Here is a 25,706-nt window from a genome sequence, read left to right on the forward strand (position 1 = left end):
AATTAGTTGTAATTGTGCAGTCCTCCTGTCAGACTGGGTTTTAATAGTGGTTAATCGCTGTGGAGTAATAAGAGCTTGTGAGTGTGCCTTTAATTGGTCTGGTGAACACAACAAACATTAGCATGGAGAGGTTAGGATTATAGTAGCTACACAAGTTGATAAAGGGTTAATATGGAAATTCTAATTGAAATAAATTATCTCCACTTTTTGAAAGCCTCAAAACCAGAGTTTCCCAATCAAAAAGCATGATATTTAATTATAAAGTGAAGGGGGAGGGATAGACACCTTAGCTATTTCATATATATATGTATATGTATATTTATGATTCATTTATTGCATTAACATTGAATTCATTGCATGCAACTACATGTCAACTTATTCTAACTCACTCTAATGAGAGTTAGTAGACATGTAGGTGCAACGTTACTTAGTCAACTGAATGTGTTAAAGGGACCATCAAAATAAAGTGAATCCAACCAGACTAATTCTTTATACTTCATGTCTTCTGACACACACACACACACACACACGCCAACACGCACAAAACCACCTTCCTTTTAGAATCAATTCTCTCAGTAGTTTGTCTCTGAGGAGAACTGATACCGTTTTTAAAAGTCTGGATACCAGGAGGCCATTGCTGCAGAGTTTTATTTTAAGTTGCTGAGCTCAAGGTCTTGAAGCAACATCTGCTTATATACTTACAGAGTTGCTGGTGCAGAATATTAAACAGAAAGACATCTGATACTAACACAGCAGTGAGCTTTTGTGACCAGCAACTAGCTAATGCACAAAGGCCTCTCTGTTAATTAGTATTCCTCTGAAGTTGTTCTTGCGGTGATTCATCAAAATGACAAATACTTAATCTACCGGTACAAAACCTTGGCCTAAAATTGGCCTATCTGTAGGAAATAGAGTAGCAGCTGTCAGGGCACTACAGGCTTCAAGGCAACCCAACTTATTTGTGACCGACCCCTACTTTTCTGCAGCCACGTTCTACTTTAATAAGTTAAATTAGATATCTGCACTTTTGACCCTCAGTAAACATTTGGCTTCTCACCTATTTCTTTATTTTCAATCTCTCTTTCCCATCCATACTTCTGGATTTGCCTAGCCGAGTGTGGAGCTACTTCTGTGGGCAGTCAGGGTGTACTACTGTCCCCCAATTACCCATTAAATTACGACAACAACCACGAGTGCATCTACCGCATTGAGACCGACAGAGGCAAGGGGATTCAAATCACAGCCGCCAACTTCCAGCTTCACGAGGGAGATTTCCTCAAGGTAAGAGCGACCAACATAAGTCATTTTATATCACTGTACATTATTTTATACATAGGTTTGTCAACGTGTATATATATATTGTTTATATGTTAAATAATTGTGAGGTGATGCATTTTGGATCAGCCATTGAATTAAATTACATCAAGTTAACAAGTTAATTTATTTATTAACTGTAATTTGGATGAGCCACAGCGGTGTAATGACTACATTTCAGTTGATTGTTCTATTTTAAAGTGGTCATTTGTGACGTTACAAACACAAAGCAGAGTTGCATGAAGTTTGATGAAGTTCGGCGATTGCAACACCTCTGCAACACTGTTAACATGTAACAGTTTGTAATCCATGAGAGACCAGCAAATGGGACTTGGAGACACCATTAACTATTCATAGATTAATTTACGTTACAGTGCTCAAGGCACATGTACCATCACAAAAGAAAGATGGTCCCTTAAGACCAGTAAGGCCACTAATTAAGTCACAAATGAAGGGTAAGAATGAGGTGCTTTAGCAATTCCGAACACATACATTTTGTCACAGCTATTGTGATTCTGCTGCATTTAATCATCAGAATATTGTTTGTCAACATTTCAGGATATTTGAAGTGAATCTGTCAGTAAATTAGCTCTTAGACTTGTACACTGCCCGGCCAAAAAAAAAGAAAAGAAAAAAAAGAGCTGTTTGGATTTAATTTGGCAAATACTTAACCAGTCTAGGACTGGATCATTATTGCTGTGATTATTGTTTATAGCATGTTATATGTTTTGGAACAGATCTTTTAACCCTAATTGATGGAGTAAGTAGCTTTTCATTTCTTAAACAACCATTTAGGAAGTGGATCATGGCCATATTCCAGGATGGCAATGTCATATTCAGGTTCAAATTGTGAAAGAATGGTTGGGAGGGAGCGTGAAGAATAATTTTCACACATGAATTGGCATCTCTGAGTCTAGACCTTAAATTCATTGAAAGTCTTTGGGATGTGCTGGATTAAACTTTAAAGAGTGCTTGACTCTTGCATTGTCAATACAAGATATTGACCAAAAATGTATGCTCCTCTTGATGGAAATAACATCACAACATTTATTTCCATCAAGAGGTGTGTCAATTACTGGCAAGATTACAAGAAAACTGTTTTGCCCTCATTAATAATGATATTGATTGGTTTTGGCCATTTTAAACTAAATCAGGTGCATCATTGCAGACACTCAGCGAAAGCAATGTCAGTCCTTAGACCAGTGGCCCATTCTGCATGGAATCACATGATATTTTCCATTAAAGCTTGAAACTGTGTCCTCCACAACAGAAAGTGGAAAACTGCTGCTTGACATTGATTTATGACCTTTAATATTTTTCCCTATGCCGCAGTGTTTCCCGCGCTCTCTTCGCAGGGTTATTGTTTCAAAATATATGCAATTTTGAAAAGCAATTGCATAATTCAATGCAGACACCAAAAGTCATCATTTTGAGAAAAAAAAAAAACACTTGTTTTTGTATTTTATAACAGACGGCTATATCATAAGGACAAGCAATTCTGAGACTGACTGCCTGCAAAACAAAACATTCCTGTATCTTTTAGTCTTTGTTTTTGTTTTTCATAGGTTTATGATGGTCAAGATAGCTCATCAAGACTCCTGGGCAATTTCACAAAAAGCGACATGTCTCAAGCCATCCTCAACAGCACATCCAACCATCTCTGGATGGAGTTTAACAGTAATGGTACCGGTACCAGCAAAGGATTCAAGCTATCATATAGTAGTAAGTTGAACAAAATGTCAATAAAGGCTCCATCTTAATATCATGCACTGAATCTTGAGACACGGCTATAGAAGTGCACAAACAACTAATTTTTTTTGAATGATTCTTTTAAGTATGTCTAATGGTATTCACATATGTTTGGGTGAAACTTGTTTCTTGTTGCTACTTGCTTCTTGTTTTTTTTTTACCCATCACTTAGTCAATATGCTGACACTGTCCGATTGAAAAATGTCACATTTATTATACATTTTGACAATTCTAGCATTCACTTTGATTAAGAATGAATTGAGTATGTGGTTTCAAACTGATTTTCAGCTCAGTCTATTGAATTGTCACCCCTGTGTGACAGTAATTTGATGGCTGACTGCTGACAATCATATTTTGCACATCACGCATGAACTAGATGCAGTAGCCAAACAAAGGTTGTTGTTTTTGCCTATGATGGTTGTGAAGCAGAAAATAGAAGCACAATTATGAAACACACACACGTACACACACAGACACACACATTTGTTTTATTATGAGGACATCACTAAGACTTCCATTGATTTTATATCAGGTTAATAATATTTTCCTTATTGCCTAACCCAGCCCCTATCCCTAAACCTTCCCATCACAGAAACACGTGCAAAACACTAGATTTAAATAAATATATGTTTTAGTCGATTTGTAACTAGTGAGGACCAGTAAAATGTTCTAGTTGGTTGTCATAATATTTCACTATGTAAGTGTATTTGGCCCTCACAAGTATAGCCAAACCTACACACACACAGACACACATACACCCATGCACACACGTATATAATGCACACTTAAATCTCTGTCACTACATTTTGACTCTAAATTCATTTTGACTCTGAATTCATTTAAAAAGAAGAATACTACTGCTGTAATTAGAAGAAAGAATAAGTAGAAACAAAGACAGAAAAGACACAGCATGTGCAAGATATTACAGTTTTAATCGCTGGTCAGAGACAGTCGGATAATATCCTCGTTACCCACTTCTCATTATTTCCTCGTTAAGACTTCCACCATCTTCCTAGCTAAATAAAGGAGACTAGTAAATGTATTAAAGAGTGGCACAGCAGGTCTATTGTTTTCAGATGCATTTTTTTAAAAGGCTATCCTGCATTGAAAACATGCATTAACAAAACAGATACTGGAAGAATGGACAGCATGTTTAAAAAGGTGATCTTTGAGTTAAGCATATGCTGTGCTGGTATTAATTGGAGGCAGGCTCCTGGGGGCTGCATAGGTAACTGTTTTGAGCAGGTGTATCATTTATTGCACCGCCTTTATGTCATTATTAAGCAAGAGGTCAATCCAGCCTGCCAGGGGGTTGATTTCATGTGGCCAGATGTCTTTTTACTGTTCAAATTGGCTTACCTTGATCCTGCCCCTCTAACAGGTTTTGACCTTGTCAAATGTGAGGAGCCGGGGACACCTAATTACGGCTACAAAATCCAAGACGACGGCCATTTTGCAGACACGTACGTGCTGTACAGTTGCAATCCTGGATACACACTGCACGGAAGCAGCACACTGACGTGCCTCAGTGGAGACCGTAGGGTGTGGGACAAACCACTTCCATCTTGTATTGGTGAGTTCACCACACCAACAATTACACAAATGAATTAGCTCAGATGATATGAAGACCCTAAACCTTGTGTGTATGGCTTTCTAAAAGCATAATGTTTACCAATCTAAAACTTTTTGATATCAAATGTTGGTCTTGTTGCAATTTACAAGTTGTTCTTTTCACATTTGATCTTTCAAGTGAATGTTTTCCCTTTCACTATTAAATGTTTGTCAGGGAAGGGTTTGAGTTCCTGTCCTTCCATGAAAACCTGTCAAAGAGCCTCTTAATTGGTTGTCAACATTTGAGCAGGTGAAAAATCCAGTATACTGGAAAAGATGAGCGTCAAAACAAACCTTCGTTAAATAGTGTCATGAAATGACTTCAATTATTATTGAAAATCGAAGATACAGGTATGGAAAATAAAATGATAATTAAATAAAAATGATCTTCAATTTACCTTAAAATGACTCTTTTGCCATTGAATGCAACATCTTAATGGATCAGGAAAATTTGACAGTGTTAAGTGATAAACAAGTGTTTAATAAAGCACTGTGGTGGTTTATCTAGTGTTAGGCAGTTTAGCCTGAGGGGCTTTTAGTCCTGTTGTACACATATTTTGCTTGGATTTATTTCTTCTGTGGTTCATCAAATTTGATGATGAAGATGATCAGTTGCACCATCCTCTGCCCTCTCCAACTCATGCAACAGATTGTAATCCAAGAAAGATCAGCAAAGAGAATTCGATTAATAATTCATAGATTAATTTACGTTGCAGTGCTCAAGGCACATGTACCATCACAGAAGAAAGGTGGTGAAGTTTGATCATGTTTCCCAAAGCTGATATTATATTCAGTATTTCAGTATGAAGACCATCAGAACTCTCTCTTGCTTTATATAAACCAGTAAGATATTGTTCACGCTGTGACTTCTGGTGAACCTGGTAATATACAACACTCCCATTGACTCTATGGAGGATTTATAAGATTTGCAAAGACTGATGACTTTAGACATATAAACACAACATTTTAAAGCAATATCCAACGCATTCTCATCCTATAGGGCGTCATATACTGACACTTTTGACATTTCGTCTACAACGCACCCTTTAGCGTCAATATGACACGCACAGAGCTTTGTTCGGTTATGAGTAGGTTTAGGTCTGGGGTAGGGTTAGGGTTAGACCGATAGGAGGCGCCTTCTGGCCCATATCTATCTGCATCTCATATTGACGCTAAAGGGTGCCATGTGCGTTGGATGTAGACGAAATGTCAAAAGCGTCAGTAATATGACGCCTTGGGATGAGATCGGGCTGCAATATCACAATATAGATAACAATATACAGTATATCTTAAAATAGCTATTTTTACTTTGTTTGTTAGATAACAAGAAAACAAGTTTTTTAGGTAGGCTACAGTAGGTCGACATAACAGTAGCATTCAAGTAAGAAATACAAGATAAATTAAATAATAAAAAATAAAACACTGCATGGTCTTTACTGTATAAATTAAATATACACTGACTCTTATTAAAGCTATTGAAGTTATTCAGGTTTTTAGGATACTCACTAAGGCAAGCATTTTGTGTGTATTTGAACATTCAGTCGAAGACAGACGGTTTTCTGTGTGTACGTTTTGTGCCAAGACAGCACAAGTAGCATATTGAGTTCTTTTTCGCTGCTTATTGCGCTCAATAACTCATTTTAACATCAAGCAGGTATCATTAAATTTCTCATTCATCCAGTAATTTATTTATTACTCTAACAAATCAATAACTTTAAGCAGTACTGCCTTGTGCAGATATATTTACTTACCACAATATAAATGATAGCAAAACCTCTATCGATTGAGACTTTATTACATCGTTCTATCACCCATGGCATGATAACACTATGATGTTCGGTAACACTTTCTATGAAGCCTGTATTTATAATGCATTATAAGGGTATTCTCAATGCATTATAGTACATGTATAATGCCTTATTAACAACATTATAATATGTTGCATTGTCTGATAAATAATCATAACAGTTACAATACATTGTAATACTTACCTATTTGTGGTTATAACTTTTAAGAGTACAATGCATTATAACACCAGATGAAGCCTGCATTTATAATGCATCATAAGGGTATTCTTAATTCATTATAATACATGCATAATGCCTTATAAATAACCTTATAATGTGTTGTATCATCTCATGAATAATCGTAACAACAGTTATAATACTTACCTGCTTATTCGATTTGCTAAAGCCTTGCAAATTTGCAGTTTTATGAATAAAACATGATTTGCATTGTGAATGTATGTTCCTTTGTACTTTTCCACACAACTTAAGGGACATGTCTTATAACCACTTCATGATATCTCACGGCTGTTTAAAAGAAGACTCAACTTTTGTTACTTTACTTAAAGCAGACCACATTATAAAGTGCTTTAGATGTTTAGTATGTATGTTGTAGTATGATACTGTGCAGATCTTAAGTAAACAATGTCAAGATATGAGACTTGGGAAAGTAAAAAATATGAAACTATGGGATATATAATCCAATATAACTTAAGTTGATAAAATTATGTTCACTGTGTGTTACAAATCATCATACTCTTAATAGTTATAACCACAAATGGGTAAGTATTATGTTGTTACGATTATTCATGACATGAAAACACATTATAAGATTGTTTGTAAGGAATTATGCGTGTATTATCATGCATTAAGAATACCCTTATAATGCATTATAAATACTGGCTTTATAGAAAGTGTTAAATTATGTTCTTTAAAGCACATTACCAGTCAAACATTTGGACACAATATGTTTCTCATGAACAAAAAAGGGCTGTATATTTATGCAAATAAAAATTGTGCCTATCTATAAATACAAAACTAAATGTTTTTTTGCAGATGGGTGAGTTGGAATGGATAATGACACAAAGCAGTCAACAAATGTCCAGCATACATGTGAACTCCTTCAATACTGTTTAAAAAGCCTTGCAGAATACACCTCATAAAGTTAAATGAGTGAGAGTTTACAGGGCTGGAATGTAGATATTAAAAAAGCTCAAATATAACACAGTTTTCCCCTTTTTTGTTGTTGTTGTTGTTGTTATTTTGGTGACTACTAAATGTGGAAAATAGTCATAATAAAGAAGGTATAATAATAAAGTAACTGTCCAAACATTTGACCTTGAAATATCCTTTAAATACTATAGTACATTAATTGAGGATCTATATATCAAGTACCCAGGTATTTCCATTTGATACCATTACTGAACTATGGTACCACCACAGAATTTGTTGTGTGAGGGAAGACCATGTCATAAGATCAGAATAGTAGTAGAGAATAGTATAGCGAAGATATCAATAAAGCAAAGTGCAATACTTTGCATACAGTACAACACAGAACAGATCAACAATGAAATTATATATTAAACATCTACAAATTCTTTATCTCAAATAAATGTAGTTGTTTATGGTGTTGAACTCTATGACTTCCTGGAAATCTGGAAATCCATAAGGTGTAGCAGTGCATCAGGCTGGTATACTGAGTGTGAACCGAATGCGAGAGTGTCTTCATACTGTAATTCTGATGAAGAGAGCTTCCTTAAGAGACTCAACTTCAGTGATTACATGAGAGACCCAAGTGCAAATAAAGTGCTGAGGGGGATGGAGAAAGGCTCTCCCACTGTGGTTAGGATGAGGAAAATGTCCCATGATTACTCTGCAAGCCCAGAGCGGTGTACTGAAGATTTTTGGCTTTTAGTATGAATATGTTAGCCTTACTGTTAAGCTACTCTGCTCCAAAACAATGTCAACATTCACATTTAGACGATACAAGCATTCAAAAATAACAGTCCCTCACTTCCACCAGAATAGATAAACGATTTTGATGACATCACTCTGCACTTCATCTTGTCATCAGATTTTCTGTCCAATTTTTTAGATTTTCTCTTGAATCTAAAGCATCCTGCCCATTATAAGCTGCGGCTAAAATCGGTATGGGGATAGGGAATTCAGAAAGTGTAAATATGCTTTCCATTGGGGCGAATTAAGTCTGGTTTCACATTAATGGCATGCGAACCGCCACAGCTCCGGTCCAGAGACACGATAGCACAGAGTGAATCAAATGCGCGAGTCGTCGCATAGCAGAAAATGTATAGGACCCATTTTTATTCTGCACAGAATTCTATATTTTAAAGCGATATGGAGGAGATTAGGAGGAGAAACGGTTACAGATTAGGAGGAAACTGCTTTATAACTGCTGATGAAACGCTATTGGCTATTTAAAAAAAAAAAAAAAGGGCAGGAGCTGTTCGATATGTCTCACCCTGTCTTCCTGTTTCAGTGGAAATGACGTCAACTTACTGAATAATGCTGCACATTTCAAGGCACTTCAGTGGCCTTTTAAAATGGAGAATATTGCCTTCAGTCGACGTTGTTTGCATTTATTTGAATTACTCCACATAATAAAACCCATTTTCTATTTTCTCTGTTGTCTACATTGTATACGTAATGGCTAAAAATACCCATAGTATACTAAAAGTATAATTACATTTCAATGCAGCATAATTTAAATGGTCACATTTGGATTATACTCTGATGTTAAAGTTTTAAAATCTCATTTTGCTTACAATGAGTATGTAGCATTTAAGATGTAACCTTCAGCTATGATGTCATAGGAATTTTTGCATAGAGACTTCCGACTGGGCTTCATCTTAGATTTATTTGCATACTGAATTGTGATTGGTCTCATATTAATCAACCGTGTAGAAGTTTGATTTGTATGACAGTGACAAAGCAGCTTTGATGTGGCATTTAATTACACACAAAGTAGCATAAAATGTAGCCTAAGCATACCTAAAACTTGATTTATTGTTATGTGGCTTTGCAAGCACTGATATTTCTTTCTGGAAATGCAAATCTAGTTTAAGACCTTAATTCCTTGTGTGTGTGTGTGTGTAGCCGAGTGCGGAGGACACATTAGCGGCGCCACATCTGGAAGGATTCTGTCACCTGGTTACCCAGCCCCTTATGACAACAACCTTCACTGCACCTGGTCCATCGAGGCGGACACGGGCAAAACCATCAGGTACGAAAACCCGTGGTTGCAAACCACATTATGTTTTTACCTCCCCTCCATTAATTTCCATATAATTCTCATACAACCTATAAAGGAGCATGGTGATTGCATTTCACCCTGCTGTGCGGCCTACCACTGGCTGGCATCTGTTCCTACAAGTGCATTACCGTTACACAGAGGGGGAGGGTTAGTGAAAGGGCAAAAAGAATAGAGACACAAAAAGCGATAAGCCAGTTAAGCCTTCAAAAATGAAGCAAAACTCAGGTAAGCCAATTCAGTTGATCCGTTTAAAGAGAAGATGGCTTATGAAGAGCAGATAACAGGAGGAATTGTAAGAGTGGGATGTAATTCACACCATCAGGCTTGAGTCATTTCATTTGCGTGCTGCAGGTGTTTCAACTATTTCTATACATACAGGGTCTAAAATGATTGCTCACCAAGCACCGAATGCCAGTCAAAATTGACTTTGGCACTCTGAGCATGTGAGTGGAGTTGAGCAACAGCAATTTCCCCTTCTCGCTCGAAGCATCTGTAATCACTCCGCTACAACTCTACTCCATCTCTCACTCGCCGCTCACAGGTGAAAGAAACCCCTCTGTGACTTCTCTCTGTTGCATACATTTGCACAGTAACTGCTCCACAAGTTCTCTCTGTATGTGTTTTATCGTCTTAGCTCAAGATGCATTACATGAAATCATGTTTGTGTAATTCTGTACAGTTGCGGGGGTGTTGCATTAGTATGATGACATGGTTGTTCACAATTTTCAAAAGACTGCACTGAGAGGAGAGAATGATGTTTTACCCACCTTCAGATTTTATTTTCACATGTTAAAGGAACACTTCATGTTTTTTTTTTTTTTTCTTGTCACAACTTCAATTTTAAGTCTGACACTCACCTTTTTGTTTTCTTTTTAAATTATGAAGTAAATTTACTGTATATAAACAGTTTATAATCAATAATTTATTTATAAATAACAATGTATTTAAACAATTTATTCATAGTCCTTTTATATTATTGTCATTATTGAGTTGATATTAGTTAGGTACACACTACTATATTAGTTAGGTACACACTACAGTTCCACTGTTAGCAAAAAGGATGCTGCTAGTGAATGAAATGTCACTTCTGAGAGGTGTGGAGATATTTGAATGTGTTTGCGGAGAGCAGAACTCATGGTTGTCCACCCACACTTCCCACAGAGACAGTCATTGTTGTGACTTAAGTTGATCAGTGCTGTGTTTACATGCCAGCTGCAGTGCTGCGCTTGGAGGTCAAGGAGGTCAGGCTACAGTCGTGTTGAGTGTAAATAATATAAATCCCAGTGGCTTAGTAATGGAATACATTTATTCTGAAGGCCTTTTGCTGTTTTGTTATACAGTATATATATGTGTATGTGTATGTGTATATGTATATGCTTTTTTTTGCATTCAGCAAGCAATTTTTATTTTAAAAGATCATCCAAACATATCAAAAAAGTCATATTGTGAGGAATCAAATGTCTTTTGAAACATAAGATGTTTAGAACTCAAAAACTTGTCCTTCTGCAAAACAAGGCTATTTATTAAAGCTACATACAAATAAAACAAATATAAAATAAAACAATTATATTAATGTGAGAACGCCAAAAAATACATCTTCCAAACCATATATTTACCACAATACACTTTGATAAACCTATAATAATGGGATCGGATCATTTCATATCCATACACAGAGAAAAATAGCTCCGTCTGTGGGTAGTGCAAAGCTGAAAGCTTTGATGAAGATGATCATTAAAAATAGCAAACCTCCAGGGAATCATGGGTTGTAAAGACAAGAAAAAAAAAAAAAAAATTTATTGTCCATCCACACTGATAAGTTGTCCAATATTGGTGCCTCGAGCCACATTCATGGATCATAGCTGAAACACAACCAAAACAACATTCTTCCGCAACATTCTTATTTTTAACTACTACAGTTGCATAATGTACTGTAGCTTTAATTATGCATTATTATATTTGTTATATCCAATCTTTGCAAAGTTCTGGACTTCTTATTTGACAAAATTTTAACATGTATTTTAGTTTACATGTATTTTGTGCTTATAATATGGATGCAATGTGTTTGAATGTCTTGGAAAGAAAATACAACAGAATGTAATATTCTCACTATATTTGACCTTTCCAGCCTCCACTTCATAGTCTTTGACACAGAGGTGGACCATGACATTCTGAAGGTTTGGGACGGACCAGCAGAGAGTGGCATTCTGCTGAAAGAGTGGAGTGGGTCGCTTTTACCCGAAGACACTCACAGCACTTTCAACATCCTCACGCTTCAGTTTGACAGCGATTACTTCATTAGCAAGTCCGGTTTCTCCATCCAGTTCTCTAGTATGTATCAGCTTCTCCTTGGCTGTGTTTAGAATAGCATTCTAGCATATTTCTCTTACTATCTTTGCAGTACGCATACTGTGCAGTGTACACTAATGTGCATTATGAATGGTAACTGGAATACCTGGATGAGCACAATTACAGCAAGATAATACCTAGCCTCACCTAGCCCATCACTTAAAACAAAAATCCATCCTTCTATCTTTTTAAATATCCGTGTTAATAGAGCATGTTAATAGGGCCGTTTAGTGAAGCTGATTGCTGTAGTTTACGTCCAACTTAGGCGTGTGGTCTTCCTTCATTTTTAATTTGAAGCTGCTGGCAATTTTGTTGGTGATCAAATATTTAATATCTCTACTCTCCATAATTAAGGTAGTTGGTACATTTTCAGCAGTAACAGTTCAAAAAACGATTGTATAATTTACATCTCTACGATGATTGGTTAATATATCAAGTGAGGCTAGCCTCCTCTGCGATTTTTTTCTCTCTCAACACCTAACCTCTGAAAATGAAATACTCGATGGTGATTGGCTATTTTTTTTTTTTTTTGCCAACGGAGGCAGAAGTCTCGAGCTATGGTTTTTGCTTCCCCCTTCCCTTTCTCTATCCCATCAGACTTGCCTTAGCACAGTTTTCCCGAACAATTGTAATTAAATCGGCAGATTCGGCATGTTCGGGGAAGAGCAGCTCTGGTAATATTTTATGGTGTTACAGTGGTGAAATTACAAACAATACACATTCTGAGACATGAAATGAATACGTGGGAATTTTATTAACATTATAATTTATCCATTTTCCTTCTCAAAATCTTGGATAGTCTGTGCCTCCCTTGCCATCCTGACGAGCTTCCACTCTATGTTTGCCAAAATGTGCAGTGTAACGTTGTATCAGCATACCAATTCTTTCTCTCTCTTTTTAATTAAATAGAAAATATAGAATAATTGTGTTTTCAAAATTGTAAGTTTATCATCTAATAAATAAAATAGCCAGCAGTGTATTGTAGAGTGTAGGCTGTGCAGTATGCAGTAAGTAGTAAGCTATTGTTGTAACACAGCCTTTTTATATTGTTAGTCTTAAGATCCCTCTGTACTTGTAGGCTATTTATGCAGTTTTAAGTGGTTTTGATGATTGATGAAATATAATTAAATTAAAATCTCCATAAACATGAATTTAACTCCATCATATAAGTGGGATGCTGTGCACCTTGGCATATTTAGTTGAGAGCAGAGGTCTGTTTTCTCATGAATAAGTGATTTTCTGCTCTCTCTAATGTCTCACTGATTCACAGCTGATTCAAAATTAATATTTTTTATTTCAGCTACAGTTGCCATGACCTGCAACGACCCAGGGACCCCTCAAAATGGAACACGCTACGGAGACAGCAGGGAGCCTGGCGACACCATTTCCTTTCAGTGTGACCCTGGGTACAAGATTCAAGGAGTGTCTGAAATCACTTGTGTTCAGCTCAACAGCCGCTTTTTCTGGCAGCCGGACCCACCCACCTGCATCGGTGAGATCCGACTCCACTGCGTCCTTCCATACCACAGTAAAAACTGATGTGCTATCGAACACTCTTTTATTTTAAAAGTAAAATATGAATAGAAATGATGTCTATCAATGCAATACGTTAATTTAGAGTTTAGAGTGATTAATTACAGATAAAAAAAATATTGCTATTGATACTAATAGAAAGTCTGGTTTTGTTATTTGGATCATATTGTATCACTGACATTATACCAAACTACTGGCATTTATGACAATGGTAACACCATACATTATGTATATATACAGTGTGTGCATAATTACTATATAATGCAAGTTGATAATCTGATCATATATATTTTTTTATTACAAACCACATTAACCTTAATAACTACTATTAATTTTGTATTTAATCATTTATAAGTGATACATAATATTTAAGGAAGGTTAGAAGTGAAAAACGCCTTATATTCAGGTATGCATAATTATTAAGCAGATTTTCTTTTACAGTTGAAATGGGCCAAAAAACATATTTTACTCACACTGAAAAGTCAAAAATTCTTAAATGCTCATGAGAAGGATCCAATACTAATGCAATACTAGAAATTGCTAAATTAAGGCATGACCAATGGACAGCAAAACACTCATTGGTGAAGCAGGATCATAAACAGGTCATGTTAAAGGAATAGTTCACTTCAAAATGAAAATGCTGTCCTCATTTACTCCCCCTCAAGTTGTTTCAAACCTGTATGAGTGTCTTTCTTCTGCTGAACACAAAGGAAAACAATTTTGAAGAATGTCTGTAACCAGACAGTTGATGGACCCCATTGACTTCCATAGTAGAAAAAAAAATTGGGTTTGGTTACCGACATTCTTTAAAATATCATATTTTGTGTTCAGCAGAAGAAAGAAATTCATACAGGTTTGAGGGTGAGTAAATTATGACAGAATTTTAATTTTGAAGTGAACTATTTATTCATTTAACTGCAGTTGTTTTTTGGAATTAAGGTGAATAATTAGGTGTGAAACCATTAGGAAGCCTGAAAATCTGTCTATAAAGCCTTCAGACTATAGGTTGTCTTTAAACAGTTTCCATGTATTTCACAAGAGCTTGTGATCCTTATTAGGTGTGGTTCAGCTGTCTCACTCACTGCATTACACAGTTGCTTTTATATTATTACTATGACCTTCTCTCAGACCTCCAGTATTTTTTCTGCTTCTTATTCTTTCTTTCTTTTTTTTCCCTCCAGTGTCCCTATTGAATTTTTTGATGTCATGCTTTAATATTTCCATGAAATTCTACAAGGTCATACCGCACACAATTGCCAGGTTCAGGAAGTAAAAATCACATTCATCTTCTTTGAAGAGAGAAATTGATTTTTAATGATAATGTTTAAACCATTCAAGACAGACCTAGCGTGAGCTCTGAGATTGTTACAGGATGATATATGCTTTTGTACCTTCATTAAGAGAGAGAAAAGAACAATTTAATTGCTGAATTCCCAGTGTAATGCACCATTACCCATAATTCTAAAGTGAAATCCAATCAGAAAAGGGTGTTTACAAGGAAACAGGAATTAGAATATGAATCTACAATGATCTGCTCACTCCCATAAATGTTTATATTTGTATATATTTGACTATTTTTTCATAAACCGATAATCCATCATATTTTATACAATGGCCATTAACTTCAGTCAGTAGTTTTATAGTGTATTGCCATTTTTTCAGTCTTTTGCAATGCTTCATGGGACGTAGTTCATTCCATCATAAAAGACATAGGACCCTATTTTAATGATCTAAGTGCATGGTGTAAAGCGCACAGGGCAAGTGCACTTAGGGTGTGTCTGAATCCACCTTTGGTTAGTTAACAATGGGAAAAATGGTTGGCGCACGTGGCTTATGGTCTAAAAGGGTTGTCCCTATTCTCTTAATGAGTAATGGGTGTGTTTTGAGCGTAACGTGAAATAAACCAATCAGAGTCTCATCTCCAATTCCCTTTAAAAGCCAGTTGGGCTCGCGCCATGGCGGATTCGCTATTTACATGGCAGAATTTGCAAGTGGAAAAACTGAACGCTTCTCCGGAGAGGAAACGGATCAGCTCATGCGCGAGGTTAAAGCGCGCAAGCAGACTACGGGACAAGCCGGATTCCAACATATCTTTATGCACACAATAATAATCTTTTACATTGTAATCCTTTTTTTCTAAATATATTTGGCATGTTTGTGTGCTGCTGTGATCCCTTTGTGTGTAATAAGCAGAGTGTACGCACGTTGTGCACCCTCCTATAGGCACATATTACTAATGTACCCTTTAAATAACAAAAAAACAAATACTAAATTTCAGTTTTCCTCAAAATAGCAACGCGCCAACAATGCTCCTGAACACACCTCGTTTTCAGACCAGCAGCCCATGGGCGCATACATGGGCGCAAATGAATTTGCTATTTAAACAACATGGTGCAGGATGTGAAAATGATAACTGCTTCGGGCTGAAACTAGCAAAACATCGCGCCTGTTGCTGCATTGCACCGGGTGTACGATAGGGTTATATAAATTATATATAAATTATAAATTATAAATTATACAGTCTTTATTTCAGTTTATATTTATTGTATCACAATCTTAGTTTCAGTTTTTGTTTTATACCATTTTTTTTTTTTATGTTGTGATCTCAGAGCTCATTGATCTGGTTCATGACATAAATATTTTTTCATGTTTTTTTTTTTGCTTATGGGAAAAATATTTCCAGAACCAATGCCAGCAAAAAAAGTGGCAGGTCCTATTCTAACAGTATCGATCAGTGGCAAGCATCAAGTATATATATATATATATATTTTTTTTTTTTTGCTTGTGTGTTCAGTCAATATAGTCAGTATATTAATACTTTTGTTCTCCAAACAAGACATACCCTTCATATCTAGAAATCTCTTAGATGGTTTGGTAATGAAGTCCTGCCTGAGCTCCTTCACAATAAATCTTAGTTACATGTATTGGTTATTATTATTATTTAATGTTTTGGCATGTAGTTGTCCTGCTATATTAATTGATAATGAGCTCAGAGTAATCATCTTGTAATCAGGCTGCTTTAACATTGTTTATTATTACTGTGTTGAAGGATCACATTAAATAATCTCTCAACCTCACTCTCCTTGTTATGACAGCTACCTGCGGGGGCAATGTGACAGGGCCTGCTGGGGTAATTCTATCACCCAACTATCCTCAACCCTACCCACCAGGAAAAGAGTGTGACTGGCGGATAAAAGTCAACCCTGACTTTGTCATCGCTTTAATCTTCAAAAGGTAATGTGCTCATGCAGCGCTGGGCACCTCTGACTCTAATGCCACCTAAAGGGGTATAACATCTTTTACAGGTTTATGTACCATTCAGAACTGAATTGTTTTTCAACTTCAGGTTCTATAAATGTTAAGTGTATTTGAATTGAGCCAACATATGCAATTGGGACATACATTACTGTGCAAAAGTCTTAGGCATGTTGGTATTTTCACTCACACACACACACACACACACACACACACACACACACACACACACACACACACACACACACACACACACACAAACACACACACACACAAACACACACACAAACACACACACAAACACAAACACACACACACAAAGGTTATTTATATATTTTGCTGTAGTGTGTCAGTAGGAAATATCAGTTTACATTTCCAAATATTCCTTTTGCCATTAATTGTAATAATCCAGTGAGATTTCTGTATGCACAATGAGTCTGACATCAGCCGGTATGATCCACACAGAGATCTGATCTCACCATCATCGAGTCAGTCTGTGATTACATGAAGAAACTGAAAAAAAAAACTGAGAGAGGCTGAATCCAGAAGAACTGCGGCAACTTCTCCAAGACGCTCAAAGAAACTTGCCTGCAAAGATACAGTACTGTGAAAAGTTTTAGGCATTTTAGGCAATGCTGTAAAGTGAGGATACATTAACAGATTATGTCATAAATAGATTTTATTTATCAACTAACTTCTATTAACTAAATCAAATCAGTATTTGGTGTGACCCTGTGCATTTAAAACAGATTTAGTCCTCGGTACACTTGTCAAGTCAAGTCACCTTCATTTATATACCTGTAGCGCTTTTAACAATATGGACTATTTCAAAGCAGCTTTACAGTGATAATAGGAAATGAAAGTAACAGAGATTGTTTTGGCTTTACAGCAGCCCTAGAATAAAGTTATTGTCCAGCTAAAGTTAGTTTTGATCGATTCACTTCCGTTGCAAAGATCATTAGTTATTAACTTAGGGGCCGCTTACACAACACCGTTTTCACCCGCTCATTCGCAGAATTATTTATCGCTTCCGAGTAGCCATGTGAACCGGAACTATTTTGACAACGTTTTATCTGTACAGAGGTAAAGGGAAGGAGAAGGGGGCCTTCACAGGGGAGAGACTGGTTGACACTTCAGGACTGCGTTGTCGTCGTGTCCAGGCGCAGGTCCTTCATCAGATCTGGATACGGTCTGGATCCGGTGGACTGCGGTAAACTTTGGGATAAACAGAGAGACTAATATTAGCGCAGGCGCTATTCTTCTTATGATGTAAAGAGTACATCAGGATTTATTGGGGGTGCTCCCGGTTCCGGCTGACCTAATCAATGCAGCCTAACATTGAATTATAGAAGTTTATAATGTGTTATGTGTATGCTAGATCATAGAGATGTGTTTTTAGTCTGGATTTAAACTGACAGAGTGTGTCTGCTTTCCGGACAATGTTAGGAAGACTGTTCCAGAGTTTTGGTGCTAAATAGGAAAAGGATCTACCGCCAGCAGTCGATTTTGATATTCTAGGTATTATCAACTGGACGGAATTTTGAGATCGCAATAGACGTGAAGGACTATAGTGCCTTAAGAGCTTGCACAAGTACTGGGGAGCTAAATCATTTAGTGCTTTGTAAGTAATCAGCAATATTTAAAAATGTATACAATGTTTAATAGGGAGCCAATGCAGTGTTGATAGAACCGGGTTAATATTTTCATACTTCCTGGTTCTAGTAATCAATCAATCAATCAGTCCAAATTTATTTATAGAGCACTTTAAAATCCAAAGTGGACACAAAGTGCTGTACAGTAAAACAATAAATGAATACATAAAAGCCCTAAATACAAAGCTCCCACAACCCATAAAATAAAAATAAAAACAACAAACCATACATTGAAACAATACCATCAATATAACCAAACATGAATTGTCAATTTCAGTTATCAAAGGCCAAAGAATAGAGGTGGGTTTTAAGAATAGACTTAAAAACAGACAATGAAGATGCCTGTCTAATGTGCAGAAGTAAATCGTTCCACAATTTAGGAGCTGCTACAGCAAAAGCACGGTCCCCTTTTTACTTGCGCTTTGTTTTTGGCACACTTAGGAGCAGCTGATCGGCTGACCTGAGAGAACGGGTGGGTCTATAGGGGTGTAGCAGCTCAGAGATGTAGGGAGGAGCAAGACCATTTTGGCATTTAAACGCAAATAAAATAATCTTAAAATGGATCCTTTGATACAGGCAGCCAATGGAGTGAGGATAAAATGGGGGAAATGTGCTCGTATTTATGGGTTCCAGTTAAAAGACGCGCAGCAGCGTTTTGCACCAACTGGAGACGAGCAATAGAGGACCCACTGACCCCCACGTACAGTGCATTACAGTTATCCAACCGAGTGGTGAGTGGTGACAAATGGCGTGGATTACTGTCTCAAAGTGCTGCCTAGAAAAAAATGGCTTTATTTTGGCCAATTGCCTCAATTAAAAAAAAAAAAAAAACTTGTTTTAACCACTGACCTAATCTGTCTGTCCAGCTTAAGGTCAGGGTCGATTTTAACCCCTAGGTTAGTGATTGTTGGCTTAATATATTGACTCAAGGAACCCAGATCGGCACAGGGGGTCCCAGTGGTGCCACCAAAAAACATCACTTCTGTCTTACTTTCATTAAAACTTAAAAAGTTAAGAGCCATCCAGGCCTTTATGTCATCAAGACACTTAAGTAATGGACCAACAGTTTCATTCTTTTTAAGAACTCTATCTGCTGCGTTTTGGATTAGCTGTAGTTTGTTTATTAAGCGTGCAGGGCAACCACCCATAAGAGCATTACAATAATCTAGCCTTGATGTCATGAACACATTAACTAATTGTTCCGCATTTGTCATTGAGAGCATATAACATAATTTAGATATATTTTTAAGATGGAAGAATGTGGTTTGACAGATACTAGAAACGTGACTTTCAAATGAAAGATTGGTATCAAAGAGCACACCCAGGTTCCTAACCGACGATGAAGACTTGACAGAGCAGCCATCAAGTGTTAGACAGTATTCTTGATTATTACGTGAGGAATTTTTTTGTCCAATAATTCGAATCTCTGTTTTTTCAGAGTTAAGTAGTAGGAAATTACTAGTCATCCAGTTTTTATTTTTATTTTTATATCAGCTATGCATTCCGTTCATTTTGTGAATTGGTAAGTTTCGTCAGGGCATGAAGAAATATAGAGCTGAGTATCATCAGCATAACAGTGAAAACGTACTCGGTTACTAACGTAACCTCGGTTCTCTCTAGAGAGGGAACGAGTATTGCGTAAGCTAGCTTACGCTGCGGGAAAGTCTCCTTTCACGAGATACTGAAGCCAAAAATTATCCTAATTTTTTAAAACTTGTCAACGCAGTGCGGCAGCCTGCAGACCTAGGGCAAGCGAATCGCGTGCCCATTGGCTGCTCTGCGGCAACTGCAGCAGCCTATGGCTGAGCCTTGCGCGTGACGTCACGTCCAATGAGCGCGCTTGGCGCGCTTAGTGCGTCACAGCCCGTCATTAGGGGTGTGGCTTAGCGTATATAAGCAAGGAACAGAGGCTGCTTCGCTGGTTTCTGTCGCATGAAGCGAAAATGAGCTCGTGGCGAGAGCACGGCGGGTTACGCAATACTCGTTCCCTCTCTAGAGAGAACCGAGGTTACGTTAGTAACCGAGTACGTTCTCTTACGAGAGGTTCTCTCGTATTGCGTAAGCTAGCTTACGCTGCGGGAACACCTTTGTCAACGCCGTGCGCGCGCCCAGCATCCTGAATGAGTCCCATGGGGAGCCCAGGGAACGCGAAGCGGAGCTGGGCGGCCAAGATACCACAGTACACAAGCACATAATATGGGGCAGGGAGCGGCACAGCCGGTCCAACTAACACTTCCATATAGTGCAGCTCAACCAGTAGAGCTAAATCAGCAGCGTAGCCCGCGCACAGACAGTGGGCTGGCTTACGCGAGACTTAGACTGATAGCACTTTGGCCTGCAAGGCGGGAACTTCCAGGTTGTAAAACCTAACAAATGTGGAGGGGGAGGCCCAGCCTGCCGCTGCACAAATGTCATGAATGGGAATCCCACTGGACCACGCCCACGATGAGGCCATGCCTCTGGTGGAGTGTGCCCGAATGCCCAAGGGGCACTGCAGGTTTTTAGATGCGTAAGCAGCTGCGATAGCATCGACTATCCATCTGGACAGGGTGTGTTTCGAGGCGGCGAGACCCTTGGTGCGCCCACCAAACGAAACAAAAAGCTGCTCTGAACGCCTGAAGGCGGCGGAGCGCGAAATATAGCTTCTCAGCGCCCTAACTGGGCAGAGGAGGTGACTATCTGCCTCGCAGCCAGTATTCGGCAGGGCTGAAAGGGAAATGACCTGCGCTCTGAAGGGAGTGCCCAAAGTTTTTGGGACGTACCCATGCCTCGGTCTGAGAATAACTTTAGAGTCATTGGGTCCGAACTCGAGGCACGCAGCGTTAGTGGATAACGCGTGAAGGTCTCCCACACGTTTTACTGAAGACAGTGCTATCAGAAAAACGGTTTTGAGCGTGAGGTATTTCATATCCACAGTTTCTAAGGGTTCAAAGGGATGTGCTTTCAGTGCGTCTAAGACCAGTGAAAGATCCCACATAGGAACCGAAGGGGGTCGCGGGGGGTTCATCCTCCTCGCTCCTCTAAGGAAGCGGATGACAAACTCGTTCCTTCCTAATGCGCGGCCCGGCTCTGAAACAGAGAGCGCTGAAATGGCCGCGACATAGACTTTGAGCGTGGAGGGGGACCTGCCCGCGTCCAGTAGCTCTTGAAGGAAGCACAATACTTGCGAGACCCCACATGTCTGTGGATTGAGCCCTTTGGTAGTGCACCATTTGTTAAACACAGACCATTTAGACGTGTAGAGCCGCCTCGTGGAGGGGGCTCTAGATTGTATGATCGTGTTCATCACCCCTTCTGGTAGATCAGCATGTAATTGTTGAGGCTCCACGCATGCAGAGACCAGTGCTCTGGGTGGGGATGCCAAATCGAGCCGCGGGCTTGAGAGAGAAGGTCTCTCCGCACCGGAATCGGCCAAGGGGCTGAGTCTGCCAATTGCATGAGTTCCGGGAACCAAGCTTGGTTCTCCCAGAACGGGGCTATGAGGAGCACTGTGTGGCGCGCTTTCCTGACTCTCTCGATAACCTGAGGCAGCAGAGAGACTGGTGGAAAGGCATATAGCGGGCCGCTGGGCCAAGACTGGGCCAGCGCGTCCTCGCTCTTTGAAAAGAACGCTGGGCAGTGCGCGTTGTCTTTTGACGCAAAGAGGTCGACTTTCGCTCTGCCAAAGCGGCGCCACAGCGACTGGACTGTTTGGGGGTGTAGAGACCACTCCCCAGGGGGAACATTGTCCCTGGACAGTCTGTCGGGGCCCTCGTTCAGATGGCCAGGCACATGCGATGCTCTCAGAGAGCGCAGAGAGTGCTGAGCCCATACGAGGAGGCGTTCCGTCAGGGCGCAGAGTTGCTTTGATCTGACACCGCCCTGGCGGTTCACATAGGCCACTACTGAAGTGTTGTCCGTGCGGACTAGAACATGGTGACCATGGAGGAAAGGGAGGAAGTGCATGAGCGCTTTCTCGACCGCGAGCATCTCTAGACAGTTTATGTGTAGGAGATTCTCCTGGTCTGACCAGTGGCCAAAGACCGGTCTGCCTTCGAAGAGCGCTCCCCAACCTAGGTTGGACGCGTCTGTCGAGACAACTTTCCGGTGTGAAACCACTCCCATATTCACTCCTGTGTGATACCATTCGGCTGCTAGCCAGGGCTGCAGGGCTGAGACACAGACCTGAGTCACTCTGATTAGCGAGCCGCCGGTCGCCCAGGCTCGATGGGATACGCGCGTTCTCAGCCAGCGTTGAAGCGGGCGCATGCGCAGTAAACCCAGCTGAAGAACCGCTGCAGCTGAGGCCATATGCCCCAGAATGCGCTGGAATGCCTTCAGGGGAACCCGGTTGCCTTCTTTGAAGGATGCAGCGAGGCGCTGGATGCGGCGCGCGCGCTGCTCCGACAATCTGGCCGTCATCGCCACCGAGTCCAGTTCTATTCCGAGAAAGGAAATCGACTGCCGGGGCGAGAGCGAGCTCTTGGTCCAGTTGACCGCTAGACCCAGACCCTCCAGGTGGTCGAGTAACGCTGTTCTGTGAGACACAAGTTCTGTCTCTGACTGCGCTAGAACGAGCCAATCGTCCAAGTAGTTCAGAATTCGCATTCCCTGACTCCTCAGGGGAGCGAGAGCCGTGTCCATGCATTTCGTAAATGTACGGGGTGCTAAAGACAGGCCGAACGGCAGGACTGTGTATTGATAAGCTCGACCGTCGAAGGCGAATCTCAAAAATGGCCTGTGACGGGGAGTTATCTGACCGCAGGGCCAAAGAGGCCGGTGGGCGAGAGTGGTGCGTTGAGAAACACAGCGCGCTCTGACTCACTCATGTCCGCGAGCGTCAACCAGAGATGTCTGTCGATGACGGTGAGCGCGGCCATGGATCTGCCGATGGCTTGAGCAGCGGTCTTGGTAGCGCGCAGCGCGAGATCCGTAGCGCTGCGCAGATCGGTAAAGGCAGACTGATCCGAGCCCTTCTCGTCCAGTTCACGGAGGAGGTCGGCTTGAAGGATCTGAAGAATAGCCATTGAGTGCAGGGCGGAAGCAGCCTGGCCGGAGGCGGCGAAAGCGCGGCCGGCGAGAGCTGAGGTGGTCCTGCAGGCTTTAGACGGCAGGGCAGACTTTGAGCGCCATCTAGCAGACGGCGGGCAAAGGTGCGTTGCCACAGCATCCTCAACGGCGGGGATGCCGTTATAGCCGTTCTCGGCGGCTCCGTCCACCTGGGAGAGAGCCGAGGAGACTGGCGAGCGGAGTCTGGTGGAGAACGGAGCGTTCCAGGACTTAGAGAGCTCTGCGTGGAGCTCAGGCAGGAAGGGTGCTGACCTAGAGGCAGGCGCAGGGCGGCGGCTAGGCAGAAAAAACCCGTCGAGGCGATTGGGCTCCGGCTCCTTAGGTGGGGACCAATCCAGTCCCATTCTCTCGACCGCTAAAGTGAGGAGGCGGAGAAGCTCTGCGTCAACACTAGCGCGGGTTCGAGAAGACTCCAGAGTCGAGGGGGCGGAGCGGTGCGAGCCCGACCACTCCTCGCTGTCAGACGCGAGCAGAGAGCAGCTGTCAGCGGCATCATCTGCATCGTCCCCCAGGGCGACGGCAGTGCGGGCAGTGGCCGGCCGCTGCGCGTCGGAGAAGGGTGGGGGGGAAGGAGAGAGCGAGGCTCGCGGGAGAGGTTCCGGCGAGCGCTCAGCTGTAGCGTCCAGTTCCGGCGGCCTTTGAGAGCGACGTTTCTTCTTTCGTGGCCCGGAAGAAGCGGCCGGAGAAGATGGAGTTTCTTCAAGTTTAGCGAGTCGAGCCCGTAGGGTCGACATCGGTAACTCCTCACACTGTTCGCAGCCGCCCTCGGAGAGAGCGCGAACAGCGTGGTCAAAACCCAGGCAGAGAGCGCACAGCACGTGGCGGTCTCCGTCGCTGAGCGAGGCTCTGCACGAGCCACAGGATGTGCGAGGCATTTGAAACAACGCCTCGCGCTCTTTTAGATGCAAGTGTGTCGCGGCGGACACACACACACACAACACAGAGCAGAAAAGGATATATGTGCCGGATGGCGCAGCAGGCAGGGAAGGCTGAAGGCGGCGAGCGGCCGGCGTCCTCAGGCTGAGATCCTCGGCGTGCTGGTCGCTGGATTCAACGGCGGCTTCCTCGGAGATCAGCGATGCGAAGAGCTTCGCTGAAGAGACAGAAATCAGCGAAGCAGCCTCTGTTCCTTGCTTATATACGCTAAGCCACACCCCTAATGACGGGCTGTGACGCACTAAGCGCGCCAAGCGCGCTCATTGGACGTGACGTCACGCGCAAGGCTCAGCCATAGGCTGCTGCAGTTGCCGCAGAGCAGCCAATGGGCACGCGATTCGCTTGCCCTAGGTCTGCAGGCTGCCGCACTGCGTTGACAAGTTTTAAAAAATTAGGATAATTTTTGGCTTCAGTATCTCGTGAAAGGAGACTTTCCCGCAGCGTAAGCTAGCTTACGCAATACGAGAGAACCTCTCGTAAGAGAACTAATGCCATGCTTCCTAATGATATCTCCCATGGGTAGCATGTACAGAGTGACCAGCAATGGTCCTAGTACTGAGCCTTGTGGTACTCTATGCTGAACTTGTGATCGATAAGACATCTCTTCATTTACTACTACAAACTGATAACAGTCAGATAAGTATGATTTAAACCATGCTAATGCAATTCCACTAATGCCAACATAATTTTCTAGTCTATTTAAAATAATTTTGTGGTCAATAGTATCAAATGCAGCACTAAGATCGAGTAACGCTAATAGAGAGAAACATCCACGATCGGATGATAAGAGCAAATCATTTGTGACTCTAATGAGAGCTGTCTTAGTACTATGGTACGGTCTAAATCCTAACTGGAAATCCTCGCAGATACCATTTATTTCTAAAAAAGGAACATAGTTGTGAAGATACAGCCTTTTCTAGTATCTTTGACAGAAAAGGTAGATTCAAGATTGGCCTGTAATTTAATAATTCTGTAGGATCAAGCTGCGTTTTTTTTTAAACAAGCGGTTTAATCATAGCCAGCTTAAAAGTTTTAGGTACGTATCCTAATGACAAAGATGAATTAATGATATTAAGAAGAGGATCTATGACCTCTGGAAGCATCTCTTTCAATAGCTTAGTCGGTATAGGGTCTAACACACATATTGTCGATTAGATGATTTAAAGAGTTCAGAAAATTCTTCCTCTCCTATAGCAATGAATG

General features: G+C 40.6%; 1 protein-coding gene across 1 annotated transcript in view; it reads left to right on the forward strand.

Annotated features, from left to right (window-relative positions):
* Positions 1 to 25,706, forward strand: part of LOC311279930 (CUB and sushi domain-containing protein 1) — a 682,447-nt gene that overhangs the window by 513,420 nt on the left and 143,321 nt on the right. Inside the window, exons 22-28 of the mRNA XM_084391753.1 lie at positions 1,112 to 1,281; positions 2,880 to 3,036; positions 4,445 to 4,636; positions 9,573 to 9,699; positions 11,858 to 12,060; positions 13,379 to 13,570; positions 16,707 to 16,845. Of these exons, the coding sequence (XP_084247879.1) occupies positions 1,112 to 1,281; positions 2,880 to 3,036; positions 4,445 to 4,636; positions 9,573 to 9,699; positions 11,858 to 12,060; positions 13,379 to 13,570; positions 16,707 to 16,845 (1,180 nt within the window). The remainder of the gene's footprint in view (positions 1 to 1,111; positions 1,282 to 2,879; positions 3,037 to 4,444; positions 4,637 to 9,572; positions 9,700 to 11,857; positions 12,061 to 13,378; positions 13,571 to 16,706; positions 16,846 to 25,706) is intronic.

This window comes from Rutilus rutilus (assembly GCF_951802725.1).
Source record: "Rutilus rutilus genome assembly, chromosome: 20".
In the NCBI taxonomy this organism is placed as follows: Eukaryota; Metazoa; Chordata; class Actinopteri; order Cypriniformes; family Leuciscidae; genus Rutilus; species Rutilus rutilus.